At 46.5% G+C, this 26,840-nt stretch overlaps 1 protein-coding gene across 2 annotated transcripts in view; it reads right to left on the bottom strand.

Moving 5' to 3' along the window:
• SIDT1 (SID1 transmembrane family member 1) overlaps positions 1-26,840 on the bottom strand; it is a 174,664-nt gene that overhangs the window by 7,627 nt on the left and 140,197 nt on the right. The window contains exons 12-24 of one of the 2 annotated variants that reach the window (XM_082247262.1): positions 26,375-26,446; positions 24,684-24,823; positions 24,483-24,556; positions 22,968-23,034; positions 20,612-20,685; positions 20,400-20,523; positions 18,674-18,791; positions 17,059-17,195; positions 16,815-16,923; positions 15,400-15,414; positions 10,256-10,332; positions 8,432-8,478; positions 5,709-5,814 (exon numbers count right to left, since the gene is read on the bottom strand). In XM_082247262.1, coding sequence (XP_082103388.1) covers positions 5,709-5,814; positions 8,432-8,478; positions 10,256-10,332; positions 15,400-15,414; positions 16,815-16,923; positions 17,059-17,195; positions 18,674-18,791; positions 20,400-20,523; positions 20,612-20,685; positions 22,968-23,034; positions 24,483-24,556; positions 24,684-24,823; positions 26,375-26,446 — 1,160 coding nt within the window. The remainder of the gene's footprint in view (positions 1-5,708; positions 5,815-8,431; positions 8,479-10,255; positions 10,333-15,399; positions 15,415-16,814; positions 16,924-17,058; positions 17,196-18,673; positions 18,792-20,399; positions 20,524-20,611; positions 20,686-22,967; positions 23,035-24,482; positions 24,557-24,683; positions 24,824-26,374; positions 26,447-26,840) is intronic. The other variant, XM_082247263.1, reaches the window with a different exon arrangement.

Here is a 26,840-nt window from a genome sequence, read left to right as displayed (position 1 = left end):
GCATAAGGGATGCTTGCAATCAAGGGGGCGGGATGGGCACTTGCTGCGCTGAGAATGGTATTACCCGCACTAGGTTTGCGGTAAAGGTCCGTGTCAATAAGGCCATCCGGGGAGAGGCTGATGTTCAGATCAAGGAATGAAATCATGTGCCTGTCAAACGTGTAAGTAAATTTAAGATTTAGATTGTTATGATCAATGGCTTTCAAAAATAGTGAAAGTTCATCTACTGTACCTGTCCATATGATCAACAGATCATCAATGAACCTGTACCAAATTAAAATGTGAGACATCCACTGTTCCATTCTCTCGTCCGAAAAGACCAGCCTCTCCCAGGCACCCAGATATAAATTCGCATAAGAGGGAGCGCAGCAAGTGCCCATAGCTACCCCCTGGACCTGCAAGTATGTTTGTTCCAAAAAGGTAAAATAATTTCTCGTGAGAATGAATCTTAATAACCGGAGGACAAAGTCCATCAAGGGCCAGGTCTTATAATCCTGTTCCTTGAGGAAAGATTCGGCCATCCGGATGCCCTAGTCGTGCGGGATACTGGAGTATAATGCCTCAATATCAATTGCTACAAGCAGGGCATCCGGAGGGACCTGAATCTCCTCAAGGTGTTTGAGAAGATCGGTGGTGTCCCTGATATAGGACGGGAGTGCAAGGACATGAGGAAGTAAGAATGAGTCCACAAATTTGCTGGCGTGCTCCGTGAGCGACTCGTTGCCAGAGACGATGGGTCTCCCAGGAGGGTGCACCAGGCTCTTGTGCACCTTGGGCAAAGTATAAAAGGTCGGAGTTTTGGGATATTTGGTAGATAGAAAGTTATACGTATCCCTGTCTATGAGGCCCTGGGAAAGGGCCTCAAAACACAGGGACCTGTATTCACAAATGAAATCCTCAATGCAACCAGGCTCAATGGGCAGGTACCATTGCCGGTTACACAAGACTTCTAGACACATGGTTTCATACTGGGGAGGAGTCATAACAACTATGTTACCCCCCTTGTCTGATTGTTTTATAAGGATATCTTTATTGTTTTGAAGTGAGGATAGAGCCAGGGCCTGATCTCTAGTGAGGTTTCTAGGGATGGGGGGCAAAGAAGTCGTTTTTAAGTCTCTGGACACCCGTTGAACGAACGTCCAGATGTTAGCATTGTTCGATAGATCAGGAAATTTCTCTGATTTCGGTTTGAAAACCTTTTTTGAAATAATTTGAGAAGTAGGAGGAGGAGGGGTTTCATCAGGTGAATCCACTGAGTCAATCATGGACACAACTTCCGTGTTGCCCTCTTCATATAACAGAACTAGGTCCTTGATGGCCCGACTCTCAGCCATGGTCAAGTGCCTGGTCTGTTCGGCCAGTTGTTTTTCTAAATTTTTTTGTTTCCTATCTTTGTCAAACATAAATTTAAAAGTAAGATTTCTTGCAAACAGGTGTAGATCTTTTATAGTTTCAGAAGTATCAATAGCCCTGGAAGGGCAAAAGCCTAGACCCAGGCCAAGCACTTGTTCTTGGACAGGAGTCAAGTCAAACGGGGTTAAGTTGATAATATTAAGTTTGTTTGAGGCATTAATGTGTGTGTTGAAATTATTTGGGTTGTTTTGGGTTTCACATACATGTTTAGATTGCCCTGTTTGGTGTTCCTGGGTGTTTGGGGATTGGGTAACTCTAAAAAACCGTCGTCCGATATAGCGGAAGCAGAATCACTAGTGTTAGAGGGTAGTGAAGTGTTTCTGGCTAGTACTTTCTGTAGTGTAGGGGCTATGTTTGGTAGACTCGTGGACGTGTTTAGATTAGCGAGTGTATCAGGTTTTTTCTTATTTTGACTCGAGGGTAAAGTGGGTGAAGGACCAGCACTGCCTCGTCCTCGTTTCTGGGCCTTGGTGCGTTTGTTAGGAGCAGGGGGGCCTGATCGTGGTGCTCGTGATTGGTGCGAAAGGGAACTGGCCAAGCTAGAATCAGATTCTACATTATCATCCGTGATATCTGCGTGATTAATAGTGCGTGTGCGGTGTGTATATAAGGGGCGGGTTTTGAAATTCCATTTATAGGCATAGCCTTCATTGAAGGCTTGTTTGTCTTTTTGGAACTTAACTTGTTTTTTATGAATAATTTCTTTATTCATAACCTCTAGTTTGGCCTTCACCTCTGTCCAAGCTGGAGCAAAATTAGGGGCCTCGAAGACCTGTTTATATTTGGTATTCATTTGATCTATTTCAATGTCTAACGCTGTCATATCCACCTTATACTGGGTCACGAGTGATTTCATCAAATCTTGACTACATGTATTAAGTATACTCTCCCATTCTTTTTTGAAAGTCTCAGATGGGTCTCTGATTGCAAATATTGCAAGCATCCCTTATGCCCAATATTTAAGGCTCCGCAGGAATTGTTCCATGGAGGCTAAGTTTTATGTCCAGGCTGGCCTGCTCCGTGAGCGACTCCTTGCCAGAGGATATTCTAAGACACTGCTCAGGAAGGCTTACAATAGAGCCATCACCTATTCGAGAGCTGATTTGCTTTACAAAACCACCTCCAAAAAAGATGATAAAAGTGTCAGATTTATTACCACATACTCTGCTCACGATGATGTTTTGCGAAAGATCCTGAAGCGCCACTGGCCGATTCTTACTCAAGACTTTACCCTTCACAAATATCTAAGTGCCAGACCCAGTCTGGTGTTTAGACGATCAATGTCCCTTAGAGACTGTTTAACTAAAAGTCACTATACAAAAGAATCTACCAAGGTGGGTCTCCCAAAGGGTACATACCGCTGTGGTTCTTGTGATAAATGTCCCTGGATAAGGGTCGGTACGGGTATTCGCTTGCCCAGTGGAAAGTGGTTTCAGTCCAGACATCATGCCGACTGCAACACTCAGGGGGTTATTTACCTCATGAGTTGTTGCTGTGGGGCATTCTATGTCGGCAAGACCATTCGGAAATTGAGCAAGCGTATAGGTGATCATATCTATCACTCTGAGGGAGGTACAATACAAACGAGCGTCACACGTCACATAGCTTTTTGCCACAAGTATGATAACTCCATGGTCTCGTTTTTTGCTTTGGAAGTGATCCCCCAGGATCCCCGTGGGGGAAACTGGGACAAACGGATTCTACAAAGGGAATCGTATTGGATAGAGTCCCTGGAGGCTACCATACCCCCTGGGATCAATGAGGTTCTGACTTACAAACCTTTCTTGGGTTAAAGTGGTCTTTTCCCCAATGGTCTATTCCTTCCTTTTTTTCTCCCCTTTTTTCATATACATTCTATATACATTTTTGGATTGCTCTTGAGCCCGGTCGATGTTAGTTGCTGGACGTCTCTGCCCCTTATTTGCCCACGATTCATCTCTGGACCATCCACCCCCTGTGGCACCGCAGATGTGACTCTGGAGAATGGTGAGTCTGCCAATCACTCTCATTATTGAAAACTTTATATCCTCATTCTTCGAGTTGATGTCTCTCTGGGATTTTATATCTCCAATTGCTGTAGTAGTTAATACTTAATATTATGATATGTTTTATTTTTTATGATGTCAAATTTCCCGTGTGCTGGAGGATCTCAGTTCTCCATAACATGGTATCCTTTTGTAGAAACTATGGGGAACTTATTGTTTCCTATAAGTTTCCTTTATAATAACTATTTACTTTGAGGATTATAACTTTATATTTTACACAAAAATCAATAGGTGTTTTTTTGCCATTACTTTATCTCCTTATCATGTCCATTGTCATATTTGTTTACATGCATGCTATGATTCTTTTGGCGATCGAAGTGCATCCGGGGCACCATCCATGTGTGTGGTTTTTCCTCCTGCCACTGAGTGGCGTGCTCTCCAGACGTCTCAGCGGATGTGTGGTCCTCTCACACACCGCTGGCCGGATGTTGTTTGTCCGTCCGGCGTTGTTGTGGCCGCTTTCCGGGCTGTCCTTTGCGGCCCGGTCTGAGCGACACTACGCATGCGCCTCTTCGGATGCGCGCGCAGTTGAGGACCTGACCCGCCCACGTTACGCGTGACGTCATGCGCGGCGTGGTGTCGGGTTGAGGGCCATATTAGGGGGATTAAGCGTCTCATTCAGTCACTCAGGAACTGGTGTGTGCGGACATGGCGGTCCCACGCGGGTAAGATACTTAGAACCATATTGGCGTACCTGTTATCAGATGATAGATGGGTTCTCTTTTCACCTTGTAATATGTTGATCTCTCCAAATATGCTATTTAGATGTCTGTGATGGCTGGCCTTACCCCTCTGACTAAGTAATACAAGTGCAATAGCTCATACCTGGGCTTTATTCAGATCCCTAGTTACCTATCTTTACCAAGAAGGACTTATCCTCCATCTTTGCAGGTAAAGCCCCCCCTTCGCTTATTTTTTAATCATTTAACAGAGATATAATATACAGCATTTTGGATCACAGATGCACTACTTGCTTGATTTCCATCTCAACAGATCATTACCCCGCTGGGTATTTTCCAACTTGGCCGCCATGTTTGACACCTCCTGCCCTTAACCTTTTTCATTTTGACTATACAAACGTGTCTATCTCAGACACTGAATAAGGTATATATGTTAGACCTATAAACAGGCTTTTCTTTCTTGTTTACCGGGCGGTGGAAGCTTCCTTAGCTCACCACACTTACATCTCTATCCCACCCCCTATGCCCCTCCACATCCGCGGGTGAGACGTTTTTTCTGGGGAGCTTTCTATCCAATTGGTTTGGTGGTGGATCTCTCTATGGTGACGGCCCTGGATGCCCTTTGATGTTCCATATTAGCATGCACTTCATGTTTTTGTTGTTAGACATATATGCATTTGAACTAATAACAATTGTTTGTTGTTACTGTATCATACAGGCACTGTACATTGACACATTCTTATTCCCCTGAAGAAGCGGTGCATCACTGCCCGCGAAACATGTCGGGATTGGTTTAATGCTCATCATTGGACCTATTTATCTTCATTATCATTATTGCCTTATGTTCAATACATTGTTCTTCTTGTATATGTCAAAATACTTGCATCTATGTTGTATTTTTTGTCTTGTATTTTAAAGATGTTATGTCAATAAATATTTCTAGTTTTTAAACTATGTACTTATTATTTTGAACTACCTGGTACCTTCAAAGTCCCACTAGCCCTCCCATTTTTTCGCATCTTCATTTGTTTTTCCCTTCCTCTTTCCTTCCCCATTTTTCCCAGTTCCCTACCCCTTTTCCTCCCCCCCCCCCTTTTTTTGTTTCCCTTCCCCTATCCCTTTCCTCTCCTTATTTTTATTTTTATCTTTCTTTCCCTCCTTTTCTTTCCTTCCCCCCCCTTTCTTTCCCCCTTTTCCCCTCCCCCTTTTCCTTTCCCTCCTTCTTTTTCTCCCTTCCCCTTCTCTTATATGTTTCTCTTCTTTCTCATGTCTTCTTACCCCAGCACCTACCTGTACACCTCAGGTTCCAGCTGTGGGTTTCACTCTTTGGGATACCTTTCCCAGTATAGATTCTACACTTTAAAATATTGTATAAAAAGTATCTGGTTGAATCTGCTGCCCCTCCCTCTCCCAGTCTGAGTGCTGCTCTTCAGGGATGTGCAGTCAATGCTGCGTTGCTATCAAACACCAGATTTCATTTTCAAACCCAACTGCACTCAAATGTAAAACTTTTTTTCTTGAGAACCAAGAAGGCTCTGGACCGATAGGAGAATGCTGAGCAGAGAGTTACCTTCATGATGATGTAGAAGGCCAGATAGAGCAGCAGGTTACAGATGAAAATGCCCAGCAGATAGGAGGCGAAATCTCGAGGACGATAAACCAGTCCGAAGATGGCCCTGGGAGGGAAGAAGGAAAAGGTTAAAGGTCGTGATCCGGGAGAAAACTGAACAAAGACTGCAAGATGAGAATGGGAAAACCCCATTCATAGCCTACAGTGACAACTGCTAGAAGAAAATTGTATTTATTGGTTTGAGTAACATTGATAGAGTTCTGGGAGGGTTCTCATTCATCCAGGCTCTGAACACACAAGGGATCCTCTTAGATACACCGGTATTATTATTAGGATATGACATACAAACGTAGATGTGGGGTTTCTGTGATACAGCCATGCTTTATAATTGGGCGTCTTGTCTCTTTTGACATTCTGGGGGTTCCATTCAGGTGGATTCAAATTATGGATCTTATGTTTTTTTCCCAATTTGGGAGATATGGGGGCTCTGGCATAATGCATCCTATGGCACCCCTAGGTCCTTGTGGATTGTGCTGCCTGCTTTGGGGTTGGATTGGCAGTCCTGGATTCCCAGATGGGGATGCTGACACTGGCTGGCATTGTATCTTACCGTATGGACCCGATATGGACTGATTTGCCATAACATTATGACCACCCTCTGTAACATGTCCACCCACCTAATAATGTGTAGGTTCCCTTTTTGCTGCCCAAACAGCCCTGACCTTTTGAGGCATGGACTACACTTAGACCTCTGAAGGTATGCTGTGGTAGCTGGCACCAGTCAGTAGCAGATCACTGCCTCCGCCAGCTTACCTTCTTCCCATAATGCATCCTGGCGCCATCTCTTCACCAGGTAAGTGACGTTCTCACTCCTGGCCATCCACATGATGTGTAAGAGATTCTGATTCATCAGACCCGGCCACCTTCTTCCATTGCTCCTTGGGCCATGGTGCTCTCTCCATTATAATAGTCTGTGCTCTGATGCTCACGTACCCATTGTAGGCACTTGTGGCTGTGGACATGGGTCAGCGTGGACACCCTGACCGGTTCCTCGGCTACAGTACCTCTTCTATTAGATCGAATTACACAGGCCAGCCTTGACCGCCCATGACCCGTTCTCCAGTTTCCCTTCCTTTGACCACTTTTGGTTGGTTCTGACCACTGCAGACAGGGAACATCCCACAAGATCTGCAGTTTGGGAGTTGGTCTGACTCCTGGACATCCACATGATGTGTAAGAAATTATGATTCATCAGACCAGGCCACCTTCTTCCATTGCTCCTTGGGCCATGGTGCTCTCTCCATTATAATAGTCTGTGCTCTGATGCTCACGTACCCATTGTAGGCACTTGTGGCTGTGGACATGGGTCAGCGTGGACACCCTGACCGGTTCCTCGGCTACAGTACCTCTTCTATTAGATCGAATTACACAGGCCAGCCTTGACCGCCCATGACCCGTTCTCCAGTTTCCCTTCCTTTGACCACTTTTGGTTGGTTCTGACCACTGCAGACAGGGGGAGCATCCCACAAGATCTGCAGCTTTGGAGTTGGTCTGACTCCTGGCCATCCACATGATATGTAAGAAATTCTGATTCTTTAGACCAGGCCACCTTCTTCCATTACTCCTTGGGCCATGGTGCTCTCTCCATGATAATAGTCTGTGCTCTGATGCTCATGTATCCATTGTAGGCACTTGTGGCTGTGGACATGGGTCAGCGTGGACACCCTGACCGGTTCCTCGGCTACAGTACCTCTTCTATTAGATCGAATTACACGGGCCAGCCTTGACCGTCCATGACCCGTTCTCCAGTTTCCCTACCTTTGACAACTTTTGGTTGGTCCTGACCACTGCAGACGGGGAACATCCCACAAGATCTGCAGTTTTGGAGTTGGTCTCACCCAGTCATCTAGTCATTACAATTTGGTTCTTGTCAAAGTCACTCAAATCCTTTTACACTTTCCCATTTTGAATTTTTTCAACTTATCAACCTTAGGGACAACATGTTCACTTGCTGTCTAATATATCCCATCGAAGATGCTAATATAATGGGATATTCACCTGTCAGTGGTCATAATGTTAACGGTGTATGGGCTTTTTTTCTTATCTACATTCTCTTGTACATAAAGATGTGCTCTTGCCCCCGAAAAAGACCAAAGCATATATACTGTATATTAATGTTAATTAATAATAGTAAAACAAGACATCCACACACCAGCAAACAGGAAACAAGCAATCGTGAAGATACAAGTAAACTACAACCATATAACAAAAATATCTAACCACCCAACTATAATACAATATATACAAGATGAGGAACACAGGTCATAGGGAATACCGGAGATGAAAGGAAGAACCAGGACTGGGACCAGGAAAAGGGTACAGGATGCAGGGCAAGAGCAAGATAAGGAGCAGGATACACAAAACACAGTATCTGGCAGTGAGCAAAGTAAAACAGTGTTGCAAAGTGTACTAGCAAAGGAGAGACGAAATACCCGCCCAGCAACCAGCATCAGATGGAGACTGATTACTAGAAACTGTTAGCTGCTGGGGGATATCCGCTGGTGGATACCAGAACTACATGTTCCCACTCTGGGAAACACAGCTCCACCAACAGGTGATTCAGGTACCAACAACGTATTTTGTTCACATCGATTGTATTGATATACTGTAGTTATGAAAAAGTCCCAACTTCTTTGGTAGTTTGATTCTGTCTTGGTACTTACAAGAACCAGTTGACAATGTTTGCGACTACAAGGAGAATCATGCGATCCTAGGAATAGACAGAGAAGAAACAATGAGATGGTGATCCGGGGATCTAGTGATAAGTAATCCTGCGCTCATATACTTCACATACACTATATTACCAAAAGTATTGGGACGCCTGCCTTTACACGCACATGAACTTTAATAGCATCCCAGTCTTAGTCCGCAGGGTTCAATATTGAGTTGGCCCACCCTTTGCATCTATCAGGTTCAACTCTTCTGGGAAGGCTGTCCACAAGGTTTAGGAGTGTGTCTATGGGAATGTTTGACCATTCTTCCAGAAGCGCATTTGTGAGGTCAGGCACTGATGTGGACGAGGCGGCCTGGCTTGCATTTCTCCGCCCCAAACTCGCTCATCCATGTCTTTATGGACTTTGCTTTGTGCACTTGGTGCGCAGTCATCTTGAAACAGGAAGGGGCCTTCCCCAAACTGTTCCCACAAAGTTGGGAGCATGAAATTGTCCAAAATCTCTTGGTATTCTGATGCCTTAAGAATTCCCTTTACTGGAACTAAGGGGACAAGCCCAACCCCTAAAAGTTAACCCCACACCATAATCCCTCCCTCCACCAAATTAATTAGACCAGTGCACAAAGCAGGGTCCATAGACATGGATGAGCGAGTTTGGGTCGAGGAACTTGACTGGCCTGTACAGAGACCTAACCTCAACCCCTTGGGATGAATTAGAGCAGAGACTGCGAGCCAGACCTTCTCGTCCAACATCAGTGCCTGCCCTCACAAATGTGCTTCTAGAAGAATGGTAAAACATTCCCATAAACACACTCCTAAAGCTTGTGGACAGCCTTCCCAGAAGAGTTGAAGCTGTTATAGCTGCAAAGGGTGGGCCAGCTCAATATTGAACCCCAGGGAATAAGACTGGGATGCCATTAAATTGTATGTGCGTGTAAAGGCAGGCGTCCCAATAATTTTTGTAATAGAGTGTAGATCAGATGGCCAACATAAAAGACAGCAGAAAAAGAAGAAATAAGGTCTATGGTCTACGTCCTAATGTAGACCTCTAAGTAACTTTACAAGTAAGTCTACACAAATAAATTCCTAACATATCACAATATACGGTACCATAAAATCTCCTCCTTCTATCATTAAAAAGCCATCTTTGACCTCCAGTCAGTGTGCCATGAATCTGCTGCAGCAAGGCGGAAGCACTCAAGTATTGTACAGGCCCCATGATTTATACGTTTTATAATGAGACAGCATATCACTCTAGGAAGTAGATGGAGACCTTGGATGATGCCTGATTAAAGATGGCAGAGATGAATAGAAAAGCAGATGCAGACACTGTGGTTGTATTGCGATCCCTGTGTCTTTCACCAAGGAGGCTACAACTAAGGACTGGTAAGCTTCAATATATTCCTTTTTTTGGGGGGGGGGGGGGGGGGTAAGATACACTTTATTAGGGTGATCTTTTCACCAGCATCCCTAAGTGGTATACGACTCTAGTGCAGGGATCTCCAAACTATGGTTCTCCAGCTGTTGCGGAACTACACATCCCATGAGGCATTGTAAAACTCTAAAATTCACAGACATGATAAGGCATGATGGGAATTATAGCTCCTGAACAACTTTCGGGCCATAGTTTGGAGACTCCTGCTCTAGTGGGTTGAGTTCACCAGACACCATCTATAATTGCAATAAAACTTCTGGATGAGGAGACCCCTTTAAATGCTACTTCATAATGAAACTGGAGACACACAGGAGCGATCATGGCCCCACTATGTCTTGAAGCGACCCTCATATAAAGTGAAAGAAGATGAACGTTACTCACCATGTACATAGGGCGGCTACACTGCTGCATACAGTCTGTATAGAGGATCTGGAAGATGCGTCGGAAAATCCCAAAGTCTGTTTGAGAGAGGATGTAGATGATAAATAATGAGCACGGCATTGGAAGAAGATGAAGACCCAGACTTAATATATACAATCATTGCCATTCTCAATGTAGGAGGAAATCTATTACACTATGTGGCCCTATGCTTGTAGACAACTGACCATCACACCTCTATGGAAACAAAAAGCAGTGCTTCTACATCCTCAATTAAACGTCCATGGCTGACTGGCCGGTGCTCAGGCATGGGTTGCGGTCTGCTGAAGAACTAAAGAAAAGAAGATCGCTGGCATCACAGTCAAGTGCAGCAAGACATCAGCTTTATGAAGACATCGGTGTATACAGCGCGAAAAGTCAACGTGTTTCCCGCCATAACGGTCATGAGTAAGGCCGTTATCAGAAATGCCGTCTGTTGCTGTTGATCTTTCTTTCATCACACCTCTGCTGGACATACCATTCAAAAACCATGGGCATTGTTATGGAGTTGCCCCCTTTGTGATATATATATAAAACTAGCTATAAGAGCTTTCACTTTTCTGGGAAGGCTTTCCAGTGTCTTCCATGGAGCCCTGACCTCAACCCTACTGAACACCTTTGGGATAAATTGGAATGCCAATTTGGAGAGTGTCTGTGGGGGATTGTCACATTTGTGAGGTCAGGTACTGGAGTTGGATGAGAAGACCTGGCTTATGATTGGTATATATAGAGTTAGCTATAAGAGCTTTCACTTTTCTTGGAAGGCTTTCCAGTGTCCTCCATGGAGCCCTGACCTCAACCCTACTGAACACCTTTGGGATGAATTGGAACGCCATTTTGAAGAGCATCTGTGGGGGTTCGTCCTATTTGTGAGGTCAGGTTCTGGCGTTGGATGAGAAGACCTGGGTTATGATTGGTGTTCCAATTCATCCCAAAGGTGCTTAGTAGGGTTGAGGTTAGGACTCTATGGAGGACACTCGAGTTCCTCCATGCCAAGCTGGCTAAACCATGTCTTTATGGAGCTGGCTTCCTACACAGGGCCATGGTCATGCTGGAACAGAAAAGAGTCTGCACCAAACTGTTACCAAAAGGTTGGAAGATCACAATTGTCTACAATGCCTTTGTATAATGTAGTATTACCACTACCCAGACAACCAGTGACCGGCCTATTGTGGAATGGCATTAATTACACTATGTTTAATGGAGTGATTTCATAAGATGGAGAGGCAAGGTTTGGAGGTTAAAGGTGACCCCTTCCAATTTATCTTTGTTTTGGATAGGATTGGTAAGAAGCTCTGTTTGGACTGTTTTGCTGTGTCCTCAATCTGGAGATTTGTCACTAAGTAAAATAGTTAAATCTTACAATGGAGCATGTAAACAAGCCTTTTCCCCAACAGTTCCACTCCAATAAAGATGCAAAGCACCTCTTCTGGGATCCAACAAGTTACAAAGTGTCACCAGACATTATAACTAATTTCATTTACGGCCCATTTACATTTGTGTTGTGCGTTAACACACCGTATGTTGCACATTAAAGTGGAAGTAAACCTTCCTATTGTTTTCAGCCAAGGAAGGTGTAATCTTGGCATCTGTTTAATCTTCAACTGCTAAGATGATCAATTAAGACACCAGCCATTGGATAGATTGAGAGTTTGGTTGACACCACAACCAATGTGACAGTTACATTCCCAGAACATGCCGTGTTAAACTGATGGGTTTACTTCCTCTTTAACCTGCATTGCATTAAGGCAACCCTTTGAAAACATTAGGGCCACTGAAGTACCAAACTGTCTCCAAAATTGGAAGTCATTACATTTTTGCTGCAATGCATTACAATGATTTTCAAATGAATGGCAGCTTAGCAACCATGTAATGTGTATTGCTGCATGCTCCTGCAACCCAAAGGTGTATATTGGCCCTTAGCAATACAGCTGCATCCACTATGGAGCGATTTTGGTGTCCTACAGCCCTTCACTGGGACTTCCATTAACCAAGCCTAACTTTCATCTCCGAAAGACTTTCACACACTCCTCTCAGAGAATCCAGAATTGCATCCTTCAGTGCAAAACAGGATGGCTATAGAACAGGTACAGGGCTCACCTGCCAGGAGGGAAACCAAGACAAACAGTGCAACAGCTTTTTCCTGGGCTGAAAGCTTGCAAACTACTCTCACAACTTCAAAAACACTTTAGGAGAGTTTTCAAGCTCTCAGTCCTAGGTTCATGCTCTCCAGGATGGTGTTATTGTACCGCTGGGATCTGTGTATGTACAACCAGGGGCATGGTTCATCCTGTTAGTCTACAGTTACAATACTCACAGGCTTCCTGAAGGGTCTTCCAGGATTTCCACTACTGCCAGGACTTCCCTCAAAGGATGCTGGGCATGTCCTCTGAGCAGAAGGGTATTTATGCACCAGGTTTTGAAGTGGCTGGTCCTGTGTCTTATTACCAGGTACCCCTGGGGTAAAGTGCCATAAAACTTGTCTGTTAGTTGTTTGCTGCTTGTCCAGATTAACTTGACTACTTCCTTGCCTGCTGCCTGCCTGGACCTGATTACTCTCTTGCCTATCACCTGCCTCAACCCCTGCTATTACCTGTCTCGCCTGCCTTGGCCCCTGCTCGGATCTGACTACTCTCTTGCCTGCCTCGACCCCTGCCTGCCATCTGCCTTTGTATGGGAGTGGACTTGACTACTCTATTGCCTGCCACCTGTCTGGACCTAATTACTCTCTCGCCTGCCACCTGCCTTGACTCCTGCATGGACCTGACTACTCTCTTGCCTGCCTCGTCCCCTGCCTGGACATAAATACTCTCCTGCCTGCCACCGACCTCTACCCCAGCCTGGACCTGACTACTCTCTTGCCTGCCATCTGCCCCTATATGGGCCTGGACTTAACTACTTTCTTGCCTGCCACCTGCCTTGACCCCTGCCTGGACCTGATTACTCTCTTGCCTGCCATCTGCCTTGGCCCCTGCCAGGACCTGACTACTCTATTTCCTTGCCTCATACCCTGCCTGGACAAGAAAATTCTCTTGCCTGCCACCTACCTCTACCCCAGCCTGGACCAGACTACTCTCTTACCTGCCATCTGCTTCTATATGGGCCTGGACTTAACTACTCTCTTGCCTGCCACCTGCCTTGACCCCTGGCTGGACCTGATTACTCTCTTGCCTGCCATCTGCCTTGGCCCCTGCCAGGACCTGACTACTCTCTTGCCTGCCATCTGCCTTGGCCCCTGCCAGGACCTGACTACTCTCTTTCCCTGCCTCATCCCCTGCTTGGACAAGAATATTCTCTTGCCTGCCACCTACCTCTACCGCAGCCTGGACCTGACTACTCTCTTGCCTGCCACCTGTCTTGACCTCTGCCTGGACATAATTACTCTTTAACCTGCCACCTTCCTTGGCCCTTGCCTAGACCTGACTAATATCTTGCCTACCTTGACCCCTGCCTGGACCTGGCTACTCTCTCGCCTGCCACCTGCCTCATCCCCAGCCTGGACCTGACTACGCTTTCCATCCTGTCTTGACCCCTGCCTGGACATAATTACTCTCTAGCCTGATAATTGCCTCGGCCCCTGCCTGGACCTGACTATCATCTTGCCTTTGAACTCTGCCTAGACCTGACTACTCTCTCGCCTGCCACCTGCCTTAACCCCCACCTGGATCTGACTACTTCCTCGACACGTGCCAAGACTACTGCCTGATCTGATCACTCTCTTGTCTGTAGCCCTGTGAAAAATCTCTACATCCTAGCAATTCCCAAACATGAAAGCTACGGGCCAGGGATTGTCAAGCTGGGGAGGAATAGGCTAGATGATGTTGAACATCCTCCAGCCATGAAATGAAGCAAGACCTGACTTGCTGCAGCTTCTAATGCACATTCTGAGAAGCTCACAGTGTGCAGTGAAATCAGAGCAAGCTATTTCAGTCCAGGAGAGGAGCCTGTAAAACTGTGCAAGACTGAAGGGAAGGCTGGAGTTCAGATTTAATTAAAGGCACCTCAATTGTATTAGGATTGTTTTTTTTTATGCAGATTACCCAATATGTTATTTTTAATGCATTAGGTGATTTTGGTGATTCTAACTAATTCTATTCCATTACAAACAGTTCAAATTGTATTTGCTATGTTTTGAGGGAAGATTCTCCTGGAGATATTGATTTATTTTTAGGGCATTTTATTCAGTCACTGTGACTGTATATACTGGTGCTTCGAAAGTAGAAGGGGGATTTATGAACCAATCTGGTACCTCATAGCCATTCCGTTTCTTACAAGGTTGATACATTTACTCCAGAAATCTTTATTGTCTGTAAAATAGCCAATCTTGTGTCTGTCTATGGCAGTGATGGCACCCCCAGATGCAGTGGCGGCTGGTGCTCCATGGGCAAGGGGGGGGCGGCAGATGGACCCCACCATACCCCCCCCCCCCTCCCGGACCACACCAGCTCGCACACCATACCACCACCACCCCCCCCCAGTCGCCGGCTCACTCACCCTGGACTGATGTAGAGGACAGGCAGCGGCGGCGACAGCTTCCCCTGCGTCTCCTCCCTCCTCCTTGGCCATATGGCATGGCCTCTCCTTTCGGCCAATTGGGAAACGGGTCTCGCTTCCTGATTGGCTGGGAGGAGAATCAGTGTGATAACAGTGAATATTCATTCGCTATTGTCACACAACTGGGTGGGCTCAGGGCGCAGTGCTCTGCCCCCCAAGCCCATCCTTTTTTAACGCCTTTCAGAGCCGCTGGCTCTAATCACATGCTTCAAAAAAAAATCCATGCGTCCGGCGCCCTGCATGTAGATTAGGGGGCCAGACGCTTGGATGGGGGGGCGCCCCCCAATGGATGGCCACCACTGCCCATATGTTTGGGAACTACAGTTGTGCATGAGTGCATGAGCATCATGGGAAATGTATAAATTTAAGTCGCGCTAAACATTGGTATAGATCAAATGAAGTCCATATAAAGTCCAATACAAATATATGATAATAGGAAGGGGAAATGTAGTTCCAAAACATCTGGGGTGCCAAGGTTCTCCATCACTGGTCTATGGCATTGAAAAGTATTATGATATAGGATTTAACACACATACAGAGGAGGGGGACATTACCTGCATTAGATACATCTGATAGAGACAGCGAAGGAAAGAGAAAGAAAACAGTGAGAGGAGACCAACCCCGCCAGTACAGACATCAGGATACAAAACCCTCCAATACACAAGACTCACATCACTTTATAAAGCACATACAGGGGAGCACAATATCACAAATTGTCTAAAGTCAGCCAAAAGTCAATAAAGGGCCAGCCTACCCAAAAATAATATTTTAGTTTTTGGTGAAGCCTGGTGGGTTCTGTCAGCCTCTGGATTCTTAGGTAACCTGGATTCTCCAAGACTGAGATCTACATGACTAAATTCCCTGCTCTGTTTCTGTATACCTGGGAGGTTTACGTGTTACCAACCCTTTTGTCTGTCCAAGCTCCTCCAACCCCAAGGATGGCGAGAACACCTCAAATTGGGTACAGAAGTTGTGAAGACCTGGGAGCTCAGGACAGGGATGGTGGGAGCCCCTATAAAGGGCACAGCAGGTGTGGAGACTTGAAAATTCAGGGCAAGAATGGTGGGAACCCCTCATAATGGATACAGCAGTGGTACAGACCCAGGAACCCAGAACAGGGATGGTGGTAATCCATCAAAGTGGGCACAATAGGGGTACAAACCCAGGAATTTAGCACAGGGATAGTGGGAACTCCTTATAATGGGCACAACAGGTGTGGAGACCTGGGAATTCAGGGCAAGGATAGTGGGAACCCCTCACAATGGATACAGCAGTGGTACAGACCCAGGAACCCAGAACAGGGATGGTGGTAACCCCTCAAAGTTGGCATATCGGGGGTACAAACCCAGGAACTCAGCACAGGGATAGTGGGAGCCCCTCATAATGGGCCCACAAAGGGTACGAACCCAGGAACTCGGATGGTGGGAACCACTCATAATGCGCAAAGCAGGTATACAGACCCTGGAACTCAGCACAGAGATGGTGGGAACCCCTTATAATGGACACAGCAATTGTACAGACCTTGGAAATCAGCACAGGGATAGTGGAAACCCCTCATAATTGGCACAACAGGTGTACATATCCAGGAACTCAGCACAGGGATGGTGGGAACCCCTCTAATAGGCACCACAGGTGTAGCGAGCCAAGAACTCAGCCCAGGGATGGTGGGAAACCCTCTAATAGGCACAGCAGGTGTACAGACCCAAGAACTCAGCACTGGGATGGTGAGAATTCCTCATAATGGGCACAGCAGGTGTGCAGAGCTGAAACATCAGCACAGAGATCTCACTAATAGAGTCCTCAAGAGATAGAAGAGACTGTCAGGACACGTATTTCTCCAGCATCCACCAAACATCATTTTTGGATTGACTAACTCTTTAAAATTTGGATAAGTTCTGTGCAGTATAATGACACAGTGAGAAAGAGGAACACGGAGCAAACTGTCGGAAAGGACAGATTTATGTCTCACCAATCTTGAATCGCCCCATGTAGTAGATGTGCGTGCTGAGCGCCAGTGTCCCCACTACATGTACGATGGAGAAAAGCACCCAGAACCACCAATGGTCCTTCCCGAAGACCTGAGGATCAGAGAGAGGAGAGATGACTAGTGACCATAAACTGCAGGCTCATTTATACCCAGACAATCTTCATTATTGGGAAGTAATCATACACATGTTTTATCTGTCTGATATGTACGTAGTAATCATACATACCACTCCAAGGACTGCCAGGAAGATGACGAGTGCGAAGGATGCATAGGCTGCATAGGCGCTGGCATTGATGTCGGGGTGCCGGGTCTGGTACAGTTTCAGCATGCAAAGCCCTGCAATCATATACATGAAGGACGTGTCTGGGGAGACAATAGAAACACCCGAAGCCTGTTACTAGGACTGTTCAGCAATATCTTATTTAGTCTCTATCTAATTACAGCTCAACTGACCTTTCAGGTTATCCACTTCCCGACCGCCTACCGCATATTGCATATTTATTGTGGCAGGTCGGCTCTATTGCGCAAAATGACGTACCTGTAAGTCATTTGGTGCAAAAGCCACTGGGGAGGGGCATGCGTGCACCGCTGAAGACGCGATCGCACGCTGATTGGACACAGGGGATGCCAATCTGCGGGTCCTGGGGACCCAATGTCCTCCGGCCACCCACGATCGTTCCTGAGAGAGGCAGAACGACGATCTGCCTATGTAAACAAAGCTGATTGCCATTCTGACAAGGAAGAAGATGGAGATCTTGTGTTCCTGCTAAGCAGGGACATGGATCTCTGTTTTCCCCAGTCAGAGCACCTCCCACATAGTTAGCAAGCACCCCCTAGGGACACATTTAACCCTTTGATATCGCCCCTGATGTTAACCCCTTCCCTGCCAGTGTCATTATGTCATTAGTACAGTAGCAGTGCATATTTTTTAGTACTGATCGCTGTATTAGTGTCACTGGTCCCCAAAAAAGTGTCAGGTGTCCGAATTGTCTGACCCGATATGTTGCTGGCCCGCTAAAAATTGCTGATCGCCTCCATTACTAGTACAAAAAAATAAAAATTTCATAAAAATATCCCATAGTTTGTAGATACTATAACTTTTGCCAAAACCAATCAACATATATATATATATATATATATATATATATATATATATATATAAAACATTTATAGTAGAAAGTAAAAAATATTGTTTTTTTTTTTCAAAAATGCCACCAAAAGAAAGCTTTATTTGTAGGAAAAAATGGACATCAATTTTATTTGGGTACAGCGTCGCGCACCCGCGCAATTGTCTGTTTAAAGTAACGCAGTGCCGAATCGCAAAAAATGACCTGGTCATTAAGGGGCGTAAACTTTCCGGGGCTGAAGTCGTTATATATAATCCAGGAGCATTAAAACAGAAGATGTGCAAAGTCTTAAATTCGATTTTCTTTTGAAAGCAGTAGAAAAGCCTGTCCCCCCCCCCCCCCCAGCATGCTAAGTGGGGCTCTTTTTCTCTATGTGGAAGTAGCGGTCCCTCTGCAGAGGTCCAATATACCCTCCTCTGAATTAGAACTAAAGCTAGACCATTCAGCAGGGAGTATGAGCTTTGCAGGAGCAAAAAAAACACTAGTTTGGAATCAGCAGGTGGTGTGTTGGACCTCCGTAGAGAGACCACTGCTTCCACATAGATAATACAGAAATATCTTTTAATAGTGAGTTCTTCCCCCAGATAAGTAATAGTAACAAATAGTAATAAAAAATTGGCCAGGATTGTAACCCCTTCCACACTCCTTTTATTTACCAAAAAGTCCTGAACATACAAGAAGCAGAGTGAGTGGGTCAGTGGTGGCCGCTCTTACCGAACTGGAAGTTGGAATAGTTGGGGCAGACGTGGTAACAAGCGCTGAGTACCCCCTCCATGGTCAGAGCAATTCCCATAGTGTAGAACAGACCAAAATGCTTGGGGATGCCATATTCCTGGAAAGGGAAAGTTATCAGCAAATGCATCTGATATCATGCAGAGAATCCTAGTACCTACTTGGGAGATGCAGAGCTGGCCACAAACATTCCAAAAATGATTGTACGACTTCTTTGGATCCAAGGACAGGCGTATGGAGCGTATTTTACACGCTATGCATAATAAGGTTTCTGCTAACATTTACCTGCACCCAGTGTAAGGAGCAAATGTACTCTATTGGCTGCTGGCCGGTAATCTATTGGCTGCTCAGGGCCGGCATGCATGAGAATATCAACAATGGATAATCTGCAACACCTGCACAGCTGATCACACCACTGCTAGTGAATGACCACTAGCATCCTGGCAGCTAAGGATGTTAGCGGCAGGAATGGTCTGTGTCCTAGCAACCAGGGACACTAAGTGGCCAAGCAACCAAGGATTCTCGGCGACAGGAGTTGCCTGTGTCCTAGCAACCAAGGAGTCTAGGCAGCAGGGGCTGTCTGTGTCCTAGCTGCCAGGGAAACTAAAAGGCAAGGGCCACCTGATTCTTAGCAACTTAAGGACACTAAGTGACAGGAATTGCTTCTGTCCTAGCTACCAAGGACTCTAGATGGCAGGAGCTGTCTGCATCCTAGCTACCAAGGACACTAAGAAAGAGGAGTTGCCTGTGTCCTTGCAACCAAGGGTGCTAGCTGGCTGGGGCTGCCTGTGTCCTAGCTACCAGGGACACTAAAAGGCAAGGGCCACCTGATTTTTAGAAACTTAAGGACACTAAGGGACAGGAATTGCCTCTGTCCTAGCAACCAAGGACTCTAGATGGCAGAAGCTGCCTGCCTCCTAGCTACCAAAGACACTAAGAAAGAGGAGTTTCCTGTGTCCTAGCAACCAAGGGTGCTAGCTGGCAGGGCTGCCTGTGTCCTAGCTACCAGGGACACTAAAAGGCAAGGGCCACCTGATTCTTAGAAACTTAAGGACACTAAGTGACAGGAATTGCCTCTGTCCTAGCAACCAAGGACTCTAGATGGCAAGAGCTGCCTCCATCCTAGCTACCAAGGACACTAAAGAAGAGGAGTTGCCTGTGCCCTAGCAACCAAGGGTGCTAGCTGGCAGGGTCTGCCTGTGTGCTAGCGACCAAGAACACTACTTGGCAAGGCCAGCCTGCATCCTAGCAACCAAAGACACTAAAGGACAGGAGTTGCCTGCATCCTAGCAACCAAGGATGTTAGGTGGCAGGTGCTGCCTGTGTCCTGGCAAACAAGGACACTAAGAGGTAGGGGCTGCCTCAATCCTAGCAACTAAGGACACTATACGACAGCAGTTGCCTGTGTTCTGGTGGGCAAAAGGTATATTTGTTCTGTGTGCACATAAGGCAGGTGCCTCTTCCCTCTCTGTCTCAGCCTGGCCTCGGGTTTAGCAAAGTTGGAGAGGATACAGAGAGGTGGGAGGAGGACATCCAAAACTCCCAGGTGGACTGGTATCAGGGATTTTGGCTGGGAGATCTTACTGTTGGAGCATATATAACATAGAAGCCAGACTCAGCTCATCAGGCTCCCCCTTTAACAGAAATGTCACTTTTGGGCGGACCGGTCCTTTGCCATCCCATGATAGGACGGTGCTGTGGAACGTACCAAGGCATAGACGTCTTTGGCCTCCAGCAAGCTGAGGTGAAGGAGATCTCTGCGCAGGACGATCAGGAGGAAGAGGAATCCCAGCATGACGTGGCCCATGTTACTCAGAATGTTGTTAAAAGAGCTGAAAAAAATAAAAAAAATGTTTGAGGGGATAAATTTGAATAAATTGGAGGTAAGGAACTCCCGGTCACCACCACAAGGTTACTGACCTGAGTACTCCAAGCGGGTGGGCGCAGAGGAAGTTATAATAGCAGATATCTTGGTTTCCAGTCACATTTACCACCTGGGAGAAAAACACAAAATGTACATAATAATAATACATAAGGTTATAATGGTTCAAATCATCTGTTGTGCAAGAGCAATGGACAGGAGCAGGGGGAAGAGTATACAAGCAAAAACGACAAAACCTGCTTATTCTAACACATAATTACATTGTTACTTTGTGTATGAAAAGAGAACCTTACCTTTCCACAAAACAGAGGTGGTTAAACCCTCTGTCAGGCTTTTAATGGTGACTGGAAGACACTAGAGAAATTTTCTCTCCCTTCTTCGAAGACCCTATCACAAGCCCCCAATGAATAGGGATGGGCGAACGGTTCAGGCCGAGTATAAGTCTGGCATGAACATCGCCGTTCGGGTGTTTGCCGAGCACCCAAATTTTCTGTGAGCTCGGCGGGATGTTCCCCCACCGAGCGAACATTCAATAGGCTGTTAAGGAGCGGGGACAGTCGTGTCCTTAAAGCGGAGTCCCAGGCTGTAAATCCAATTAGGTTTTCAACAATAGAGCACCCCGACCACCCCCCTTGTTCTTCGATATCTTTTTGTTTTTTTTGTACCTTTTTCTGATGTTTTTCAGGTAGACTTCCATCCTACCCTGCCGTGGCGAGGTATATCACCTTTATGACAACAGGACCATTCAGAAAATGCAGCGCGACTCGCGCATGCACAGTAGGGAACCGGCTGTGAAGCCTGAAGGCTTCACTGCCGGTTTCCCTTACTAGCAATGCCGGCGCCTGCACCCAAAGCCGATGGATGGATAGGCTAGGGGTGCCGACATCACAGGAACCCTGGACAGGTAAGTGTCCTTATATTAAAAGTTAGCAGCTAATAGAGCTCCTCTTTAACAACGGATGAGTCATCAGTTGTCAGCGGGCTTCCCTGCTGACAGCTGAATGAAAAAAAAAACATTGCCAAATTTTCCGGCAATAGAAAATTAAAAAAAAAAAAAACAGCCTTGGGGTGCTCCTCAATCCATACCAGGCCCTTATCCAAGCATGCAGCCTGGCAGACCAGGAAAGAGCTGGGAACAAGCGAGCTCCCCCCCGAACCATACCAGCCCACGTGCCCTCAACATGGGGGGAGGTTCTTGGGTGGGGGAAGGTATTTTATAATGAGGTTGCTCACTTTGTATGTTGTTGAGAGGGGTGATGGACACTGAAGGTAAATGAGTCTGGCAGCAGCCTTCAGGATAGAATGAAGGGAGGATAGCCTATGCAAAGGTAAGACAATGAGGAGGGAGTTGCAATAGTCAAGGTGAAAAATAATAAGGGAGTCAATTAGTAGCTTTGTACTGTCATTGGTTAAGAAGGGGCATATTTTGGAGATGTTACAGAAGTTAAAGGGGCAAGATATGGAAAGCAATTGGATGTGGGGCTGAAAGGAGAGGTCAGAGGCCTGGCATGAGGGGAGTAACTGAGAGTTGTGCCATTGTTTCTAGAGGGGGCATGGGGGGGGGGGGATATTAAACTAAAATACCAGTAAATTAGTGATTAGGCTCGCCCCCCCCCTTTCCCGGCCTGCCAGGCTGCATGCTCTGATAAGGGTCTGGTATGGATTATTGGGGGGACCCCGCACTGTTTTTTTTTTTCATTTTTTTTGTATTGCCAGCAATACCTTGCAGCTACGATAATCAGTCTAAATGTCATTTTTTTCCTTTGCAAATGTCAGTATTGCTGCAGCAGCTTCTATACACAGTATAGATACGCCACCTTACAGGCAGACTAAGGGGACCCCCCAGGCACTATATTTAAAGGAATTTTTCATTTTTATTGTTTCATGTTAAGCATCAATAAAATCACTGCTCCTTTAAAATGAATCTTGTGTCCCCCAGGGCAGTACCCTTTTAATGGCCAATAACTTGCATACGAGCCTTCAAAATAGGGACTTTTGATTTTTTAATTTTCTGGTCCCATAGACTTTAATAGAGTTTGCGGCTCTGTCCGAACTTTTTCGGTTCGGGAGTTTTGGTGCAAACCGAACCGGAAAGTGTTTGGCTCAATACTATTCCACAAATATATATATATATATATTATATTTATTCCACAAATATATTATTGGAATTACACTGCAAAAATGGGAGTTTCCCTGGGTGTCACCAGAACAGGAAGTTAACAATTCACCTATGGGGGACACAGACATGAATAAAAACCTCCCAGAGCTCCTAACCCTTCTACACTCTATGCAGAACCATAAAAAATGTTTTAAATGGTAACAAATTCGCTTTAGTGATAATTCAAAAGAGAAGGGGCCACATTTAGTAAAGTGACAGAGACACATGACATGTACCGTTTGATAGGTGATGACCAGCTGCACGACAGGCAGTGCGTAGAACACAGCGATGGTGATTATGTTCCTGCAGAAGAGAATCATCAGAGAGTGAGACAGGTATATGATCCCTATAGAAGGTACCGCAGTGACATATTTTGTTAGGGGTGTCCCGGGATCCAACACCAGGTAGGCACTGAGCACCAACTAGGCCACCTTGTGGCTGCACCACCCAATACCACGTAGGCACTAAGCGCTGACAAGACCACCTTGCGGCTGCACCGCCCAACACCAGGTAAGCACTAAGCACCAACTAGGCCACCTTGTGGCTGCACTACACAACAACAAGTAAGCATTAGGCACCAACTAGGCAGCCTTCTCTTGGCACCGCCTAACTTTAGGTAGGCACTAAGCGCTGACTAGACCACCTTGCGGCTGCACCCCCCAACACCAGGTAACCACTAAGCGCCAACTAGGCCACCTTGTGGCTGCACCTCCCGACACCAGGTAGGCACTAAGCGCTGACTAGACCACTTTGTGGTTGCACTGCCCAACACCAGGTAAGCACTAAGCGCTGACTAGGCCACCTTGTGGCTCCACCGCCCAGCAACAAGTAAGCATTAAGCACCAACTAGGCAGCCTTCTGGTTGCACCGTCCAACACGAGGTAGGAACTAAGCGCTGACTAGACTACCTTGCGGCTGCACAGCCCAACACTAGGTAGGCACTAAGCGCTGACTAGACCACCTTGCGGCTGCACAACCCAACACTAGGTAGGCACTAAGCGCTAACTAGACCATCTTGCGGCTGCACCGCTCAACACCAGGTAAGCACTAAGGGCTGACTAGGCCGCCTTCTGGCTGCACCACCCAACAACAAGCATTAAGCACCAACTAGGCAGCCTTCTGGTTGCACCGCCCAACACCACGTAGGCACTAAGCGATGACTAGACCACCTTGGGGCTGCACCGCCCAACACCAGGTAGGCACTAAGTGCTGACTAGACCACCTTGCGGCTGCACCGCCCAACACCAGGTAGGCACTAAGTGCTGACTAGACCACCTTACGGCTGCACCGCACAACACCAGGTAGGCACTAAGCGCTGACTAGACCACCTTGCGGCTGCACCGCCCAACACCAGGTAGGCACTAAGCGCTGACTAGACCACCTTGCGGCTGCACCGCCCAACACCAGGTAAGCACTAAGCACCAACTAGGCAGCCTTCTGGCTGCACCGCCCAAAACCAGGGAGGCGCTACGCGCCGACTAGACCACCTTGTGTTTGCACATTCCAACAACAAGTAAGTACTAAGCACCTACTAGGTCAGCTTGTAGCTGCACCGCCAGTTCTCTGGTCCTTGCTGGTGTTGCCTTAGGATCCCAAAGACTGGGGGTTGGGTAATATGCAGTTTTCTTTTTTCACTAACTATAACTCCTAACAGGTCCTTCTGGATGCCTGCCAGGATGTTGCGTTCTTCAATTGCGGATACTTGTTGGAGATATTTGTGGTCAATAATCTAGAAATTGTTCAATACTCACCAGAAGTAAATCTTGTATTTCTTACTGATTGTTCGGCGGTCTTTAACAGCGAGGTCAGACACATACAGGAAAGTCTGGAACAGAGATGACTGTTATTCCAACTGATAATCATCACATCACTGGAAGCCCAGTGCCGTCAAATTAGTGACTGGTGGCTCTATGTGACTAATACGTCACACTTGCAGTGTTTATCACACGTACCTTGGCGTGGATTACATTTTTATCGCTCTCCATTTCTGGGATGCCATCGAAATCGCTCTCTTCATCCACAGAGCTGTCAGAATATACGCGGGGGCGGGGGATGGGTGGAACGGATTTTCCCGGCCTCTTGCGGGACTCGTCTAGGGTGTTAAAGGGGAGAGTGGGGGGGATAAAAGGGAAGGCGAGGAGAGAGGGGGAGAGGGCAAGAGGTAGAAAAAAGAAGAGAAGGGGGATTGTGATACAATAAGAAAGAAGGAGAAAGAATGGGGAGAGAGGATACAAGAGGTACAGAGAGAGAGAATGGGGAATGGATGGGGGAGAAAGAGAAAGAAAGAATGAAAAAGAACAGAGAGAGAGAGAGAATAGGGGAGAGGGAGACGGTGTGGAAGAGAGAGAGAATGGGGGAGAGAAAGAAAGCGAGAGAGTAGAGAAGAGAAAGAGAGCATGGGAAGAAGGGAGAAGGAAAAAAAAGGGGGGGAGAGAAAATGGGGGGGAAGGGAGAGAGAGCGTGGGAAGGAGGGAGAGAGAGAGAGAAAAAAAAAAGAAATAATGGTGGCAAAAGAGCGTTGGGAGAGGAGAGAGAAAAAATGGGGGGTGGGGATATAGAATGCAGGAGAGAGAAAGATAGTGTGGAAAGGGGGAAGACAGATGACATGTGGAAAAGGGGGAGAAAGAGAAAATGGGGGAGAAGAGAGAATGGGGGAGAGGGAGAGTGTGGAAAGATGGTAGAGAGAGAGAAAATGGGGGGGGGGGGGGAGAGCGTGGGAAGGGGAGAGAGAGAATGCAGATGAGAGAGAGAGTTTGGAATAGAGAATTGAAGGAAAGAGGAGAGAATAGGGGAGAGGGAGAGAGAGTGTGGGGGGGGGGGGAGGGAGAGAGAATAGGGAAGAGACAGAATGTGGAAAGGGGGAGAGAGAGAAAATTGGAGGGGGGGGGGAGAGAAAAAGAGAGAATGGGGTAGAGGGAGAGTAGGGGTTAGGAAGAGAGTGTGGGAAGGGAAAGGGATAATGAGGGAGAGAGAACGTGTTAAGGGGGAGGGAGAGAATGCAGGAGAGAGAGAGAGAGAATAATGGGGGGGGGGGAGAGAATAAGGGAGAGGGAGAAAGAGAGAGAGAATGTTGGGAGAGAGAGAATGCGGAGAAAGAGAGAGAATAGGGGGGGGGGAATAAGGGGGGGAGAGAGAATAAGGGGGGGAGGGAGAGAGAGAATAAGGGAGAGGGAGAAAGAGAGAATAAGAGAGAGAGAGAGAGCATGTAGGGGATGAGAAAGATTTTAAAGAGAAGAGAAAGCGAGAGGAAAAGGGAGGAAAGGAAGGGGGGCATTGAGGGAGAATGGGAAAGGGGGAGAGAGCAACATAAAGAGAGGGGAGAAGGAGAGTATGGGAAGAGGAAAGGGTGAGGGAGAATTCAAATAAGAAAGAGGTGGACAGAGAGAGAGAGAGAATATGAAGAGGAGAGGAAGAGACACACAGACAGATGGGGTGTGGGGGGGGGGGGGGAGTATGAAATAGATTGAAACAGAGAGAGGACGGCAGAGGGGTTGGGGTAGAAATATTAAAAAAAGAGAGACAGACAGAGGAGGAAATATAGCCGAGGATTAGGCATGTGATAAATGACAATCTAGTGTATTTAGCAATCACATTGGTCTCACTGAAGGTGACAACGCTTTTCTTACAATTACACTTGTCATACCTATAGCTCCATAGCTGCTGCCCTCTGGGGTGCTGGTGGCGATGGGGTGAGAGGCCGCCACTGTACCTTCACCTGCAAGCACAATGTATCCTGTTATTGTCAATGAAATCAGCCATCAGACCTAAGAGAACCACCTGCAATATAGGGAAACTTTCACTCCTCAAAATAACTCCAATCACAGACATGCCAAAGATTGGTATAGGGAATAAAAGGGCCAGTAATCTACAATAAAAGGGCCAGTAATCTACAATAGGGGGCCAGTAATCTACAATAGGGGGCCAGTAATCTACAATAAAAGGGCCAGTAATCTACAATAAAAGGGCCAGTAATCTACAATAAGAGGGCCAGTAATCTACAATAAGAGGGCCAGTAATCTACAATAGGGGGCCAGTAATCTACAATAAGAGGGCCAGTAATCTACAATAAGAGGGCCAGTAATCTACAATAGAGGGCCAGTAATCTACAA

The sequence above is a fragment of the Pelophylax lessonae genome (assembly GCF_965119305.1).
Source record: "Pelophylax lessonae genome assembly, chromosome: 2".
In the NCBI taxonomy this organism is placed as follows: Eukaryota; Metazoa; Chordata; class Amphibia; order Anura; family Ranidae; genus Pelophylax; species Pelophylax lessonae.
Note: the sequence above shows the minus strand (reverse complement) of the source record. Positions and strands in the feature narration are given on the sequence as shown.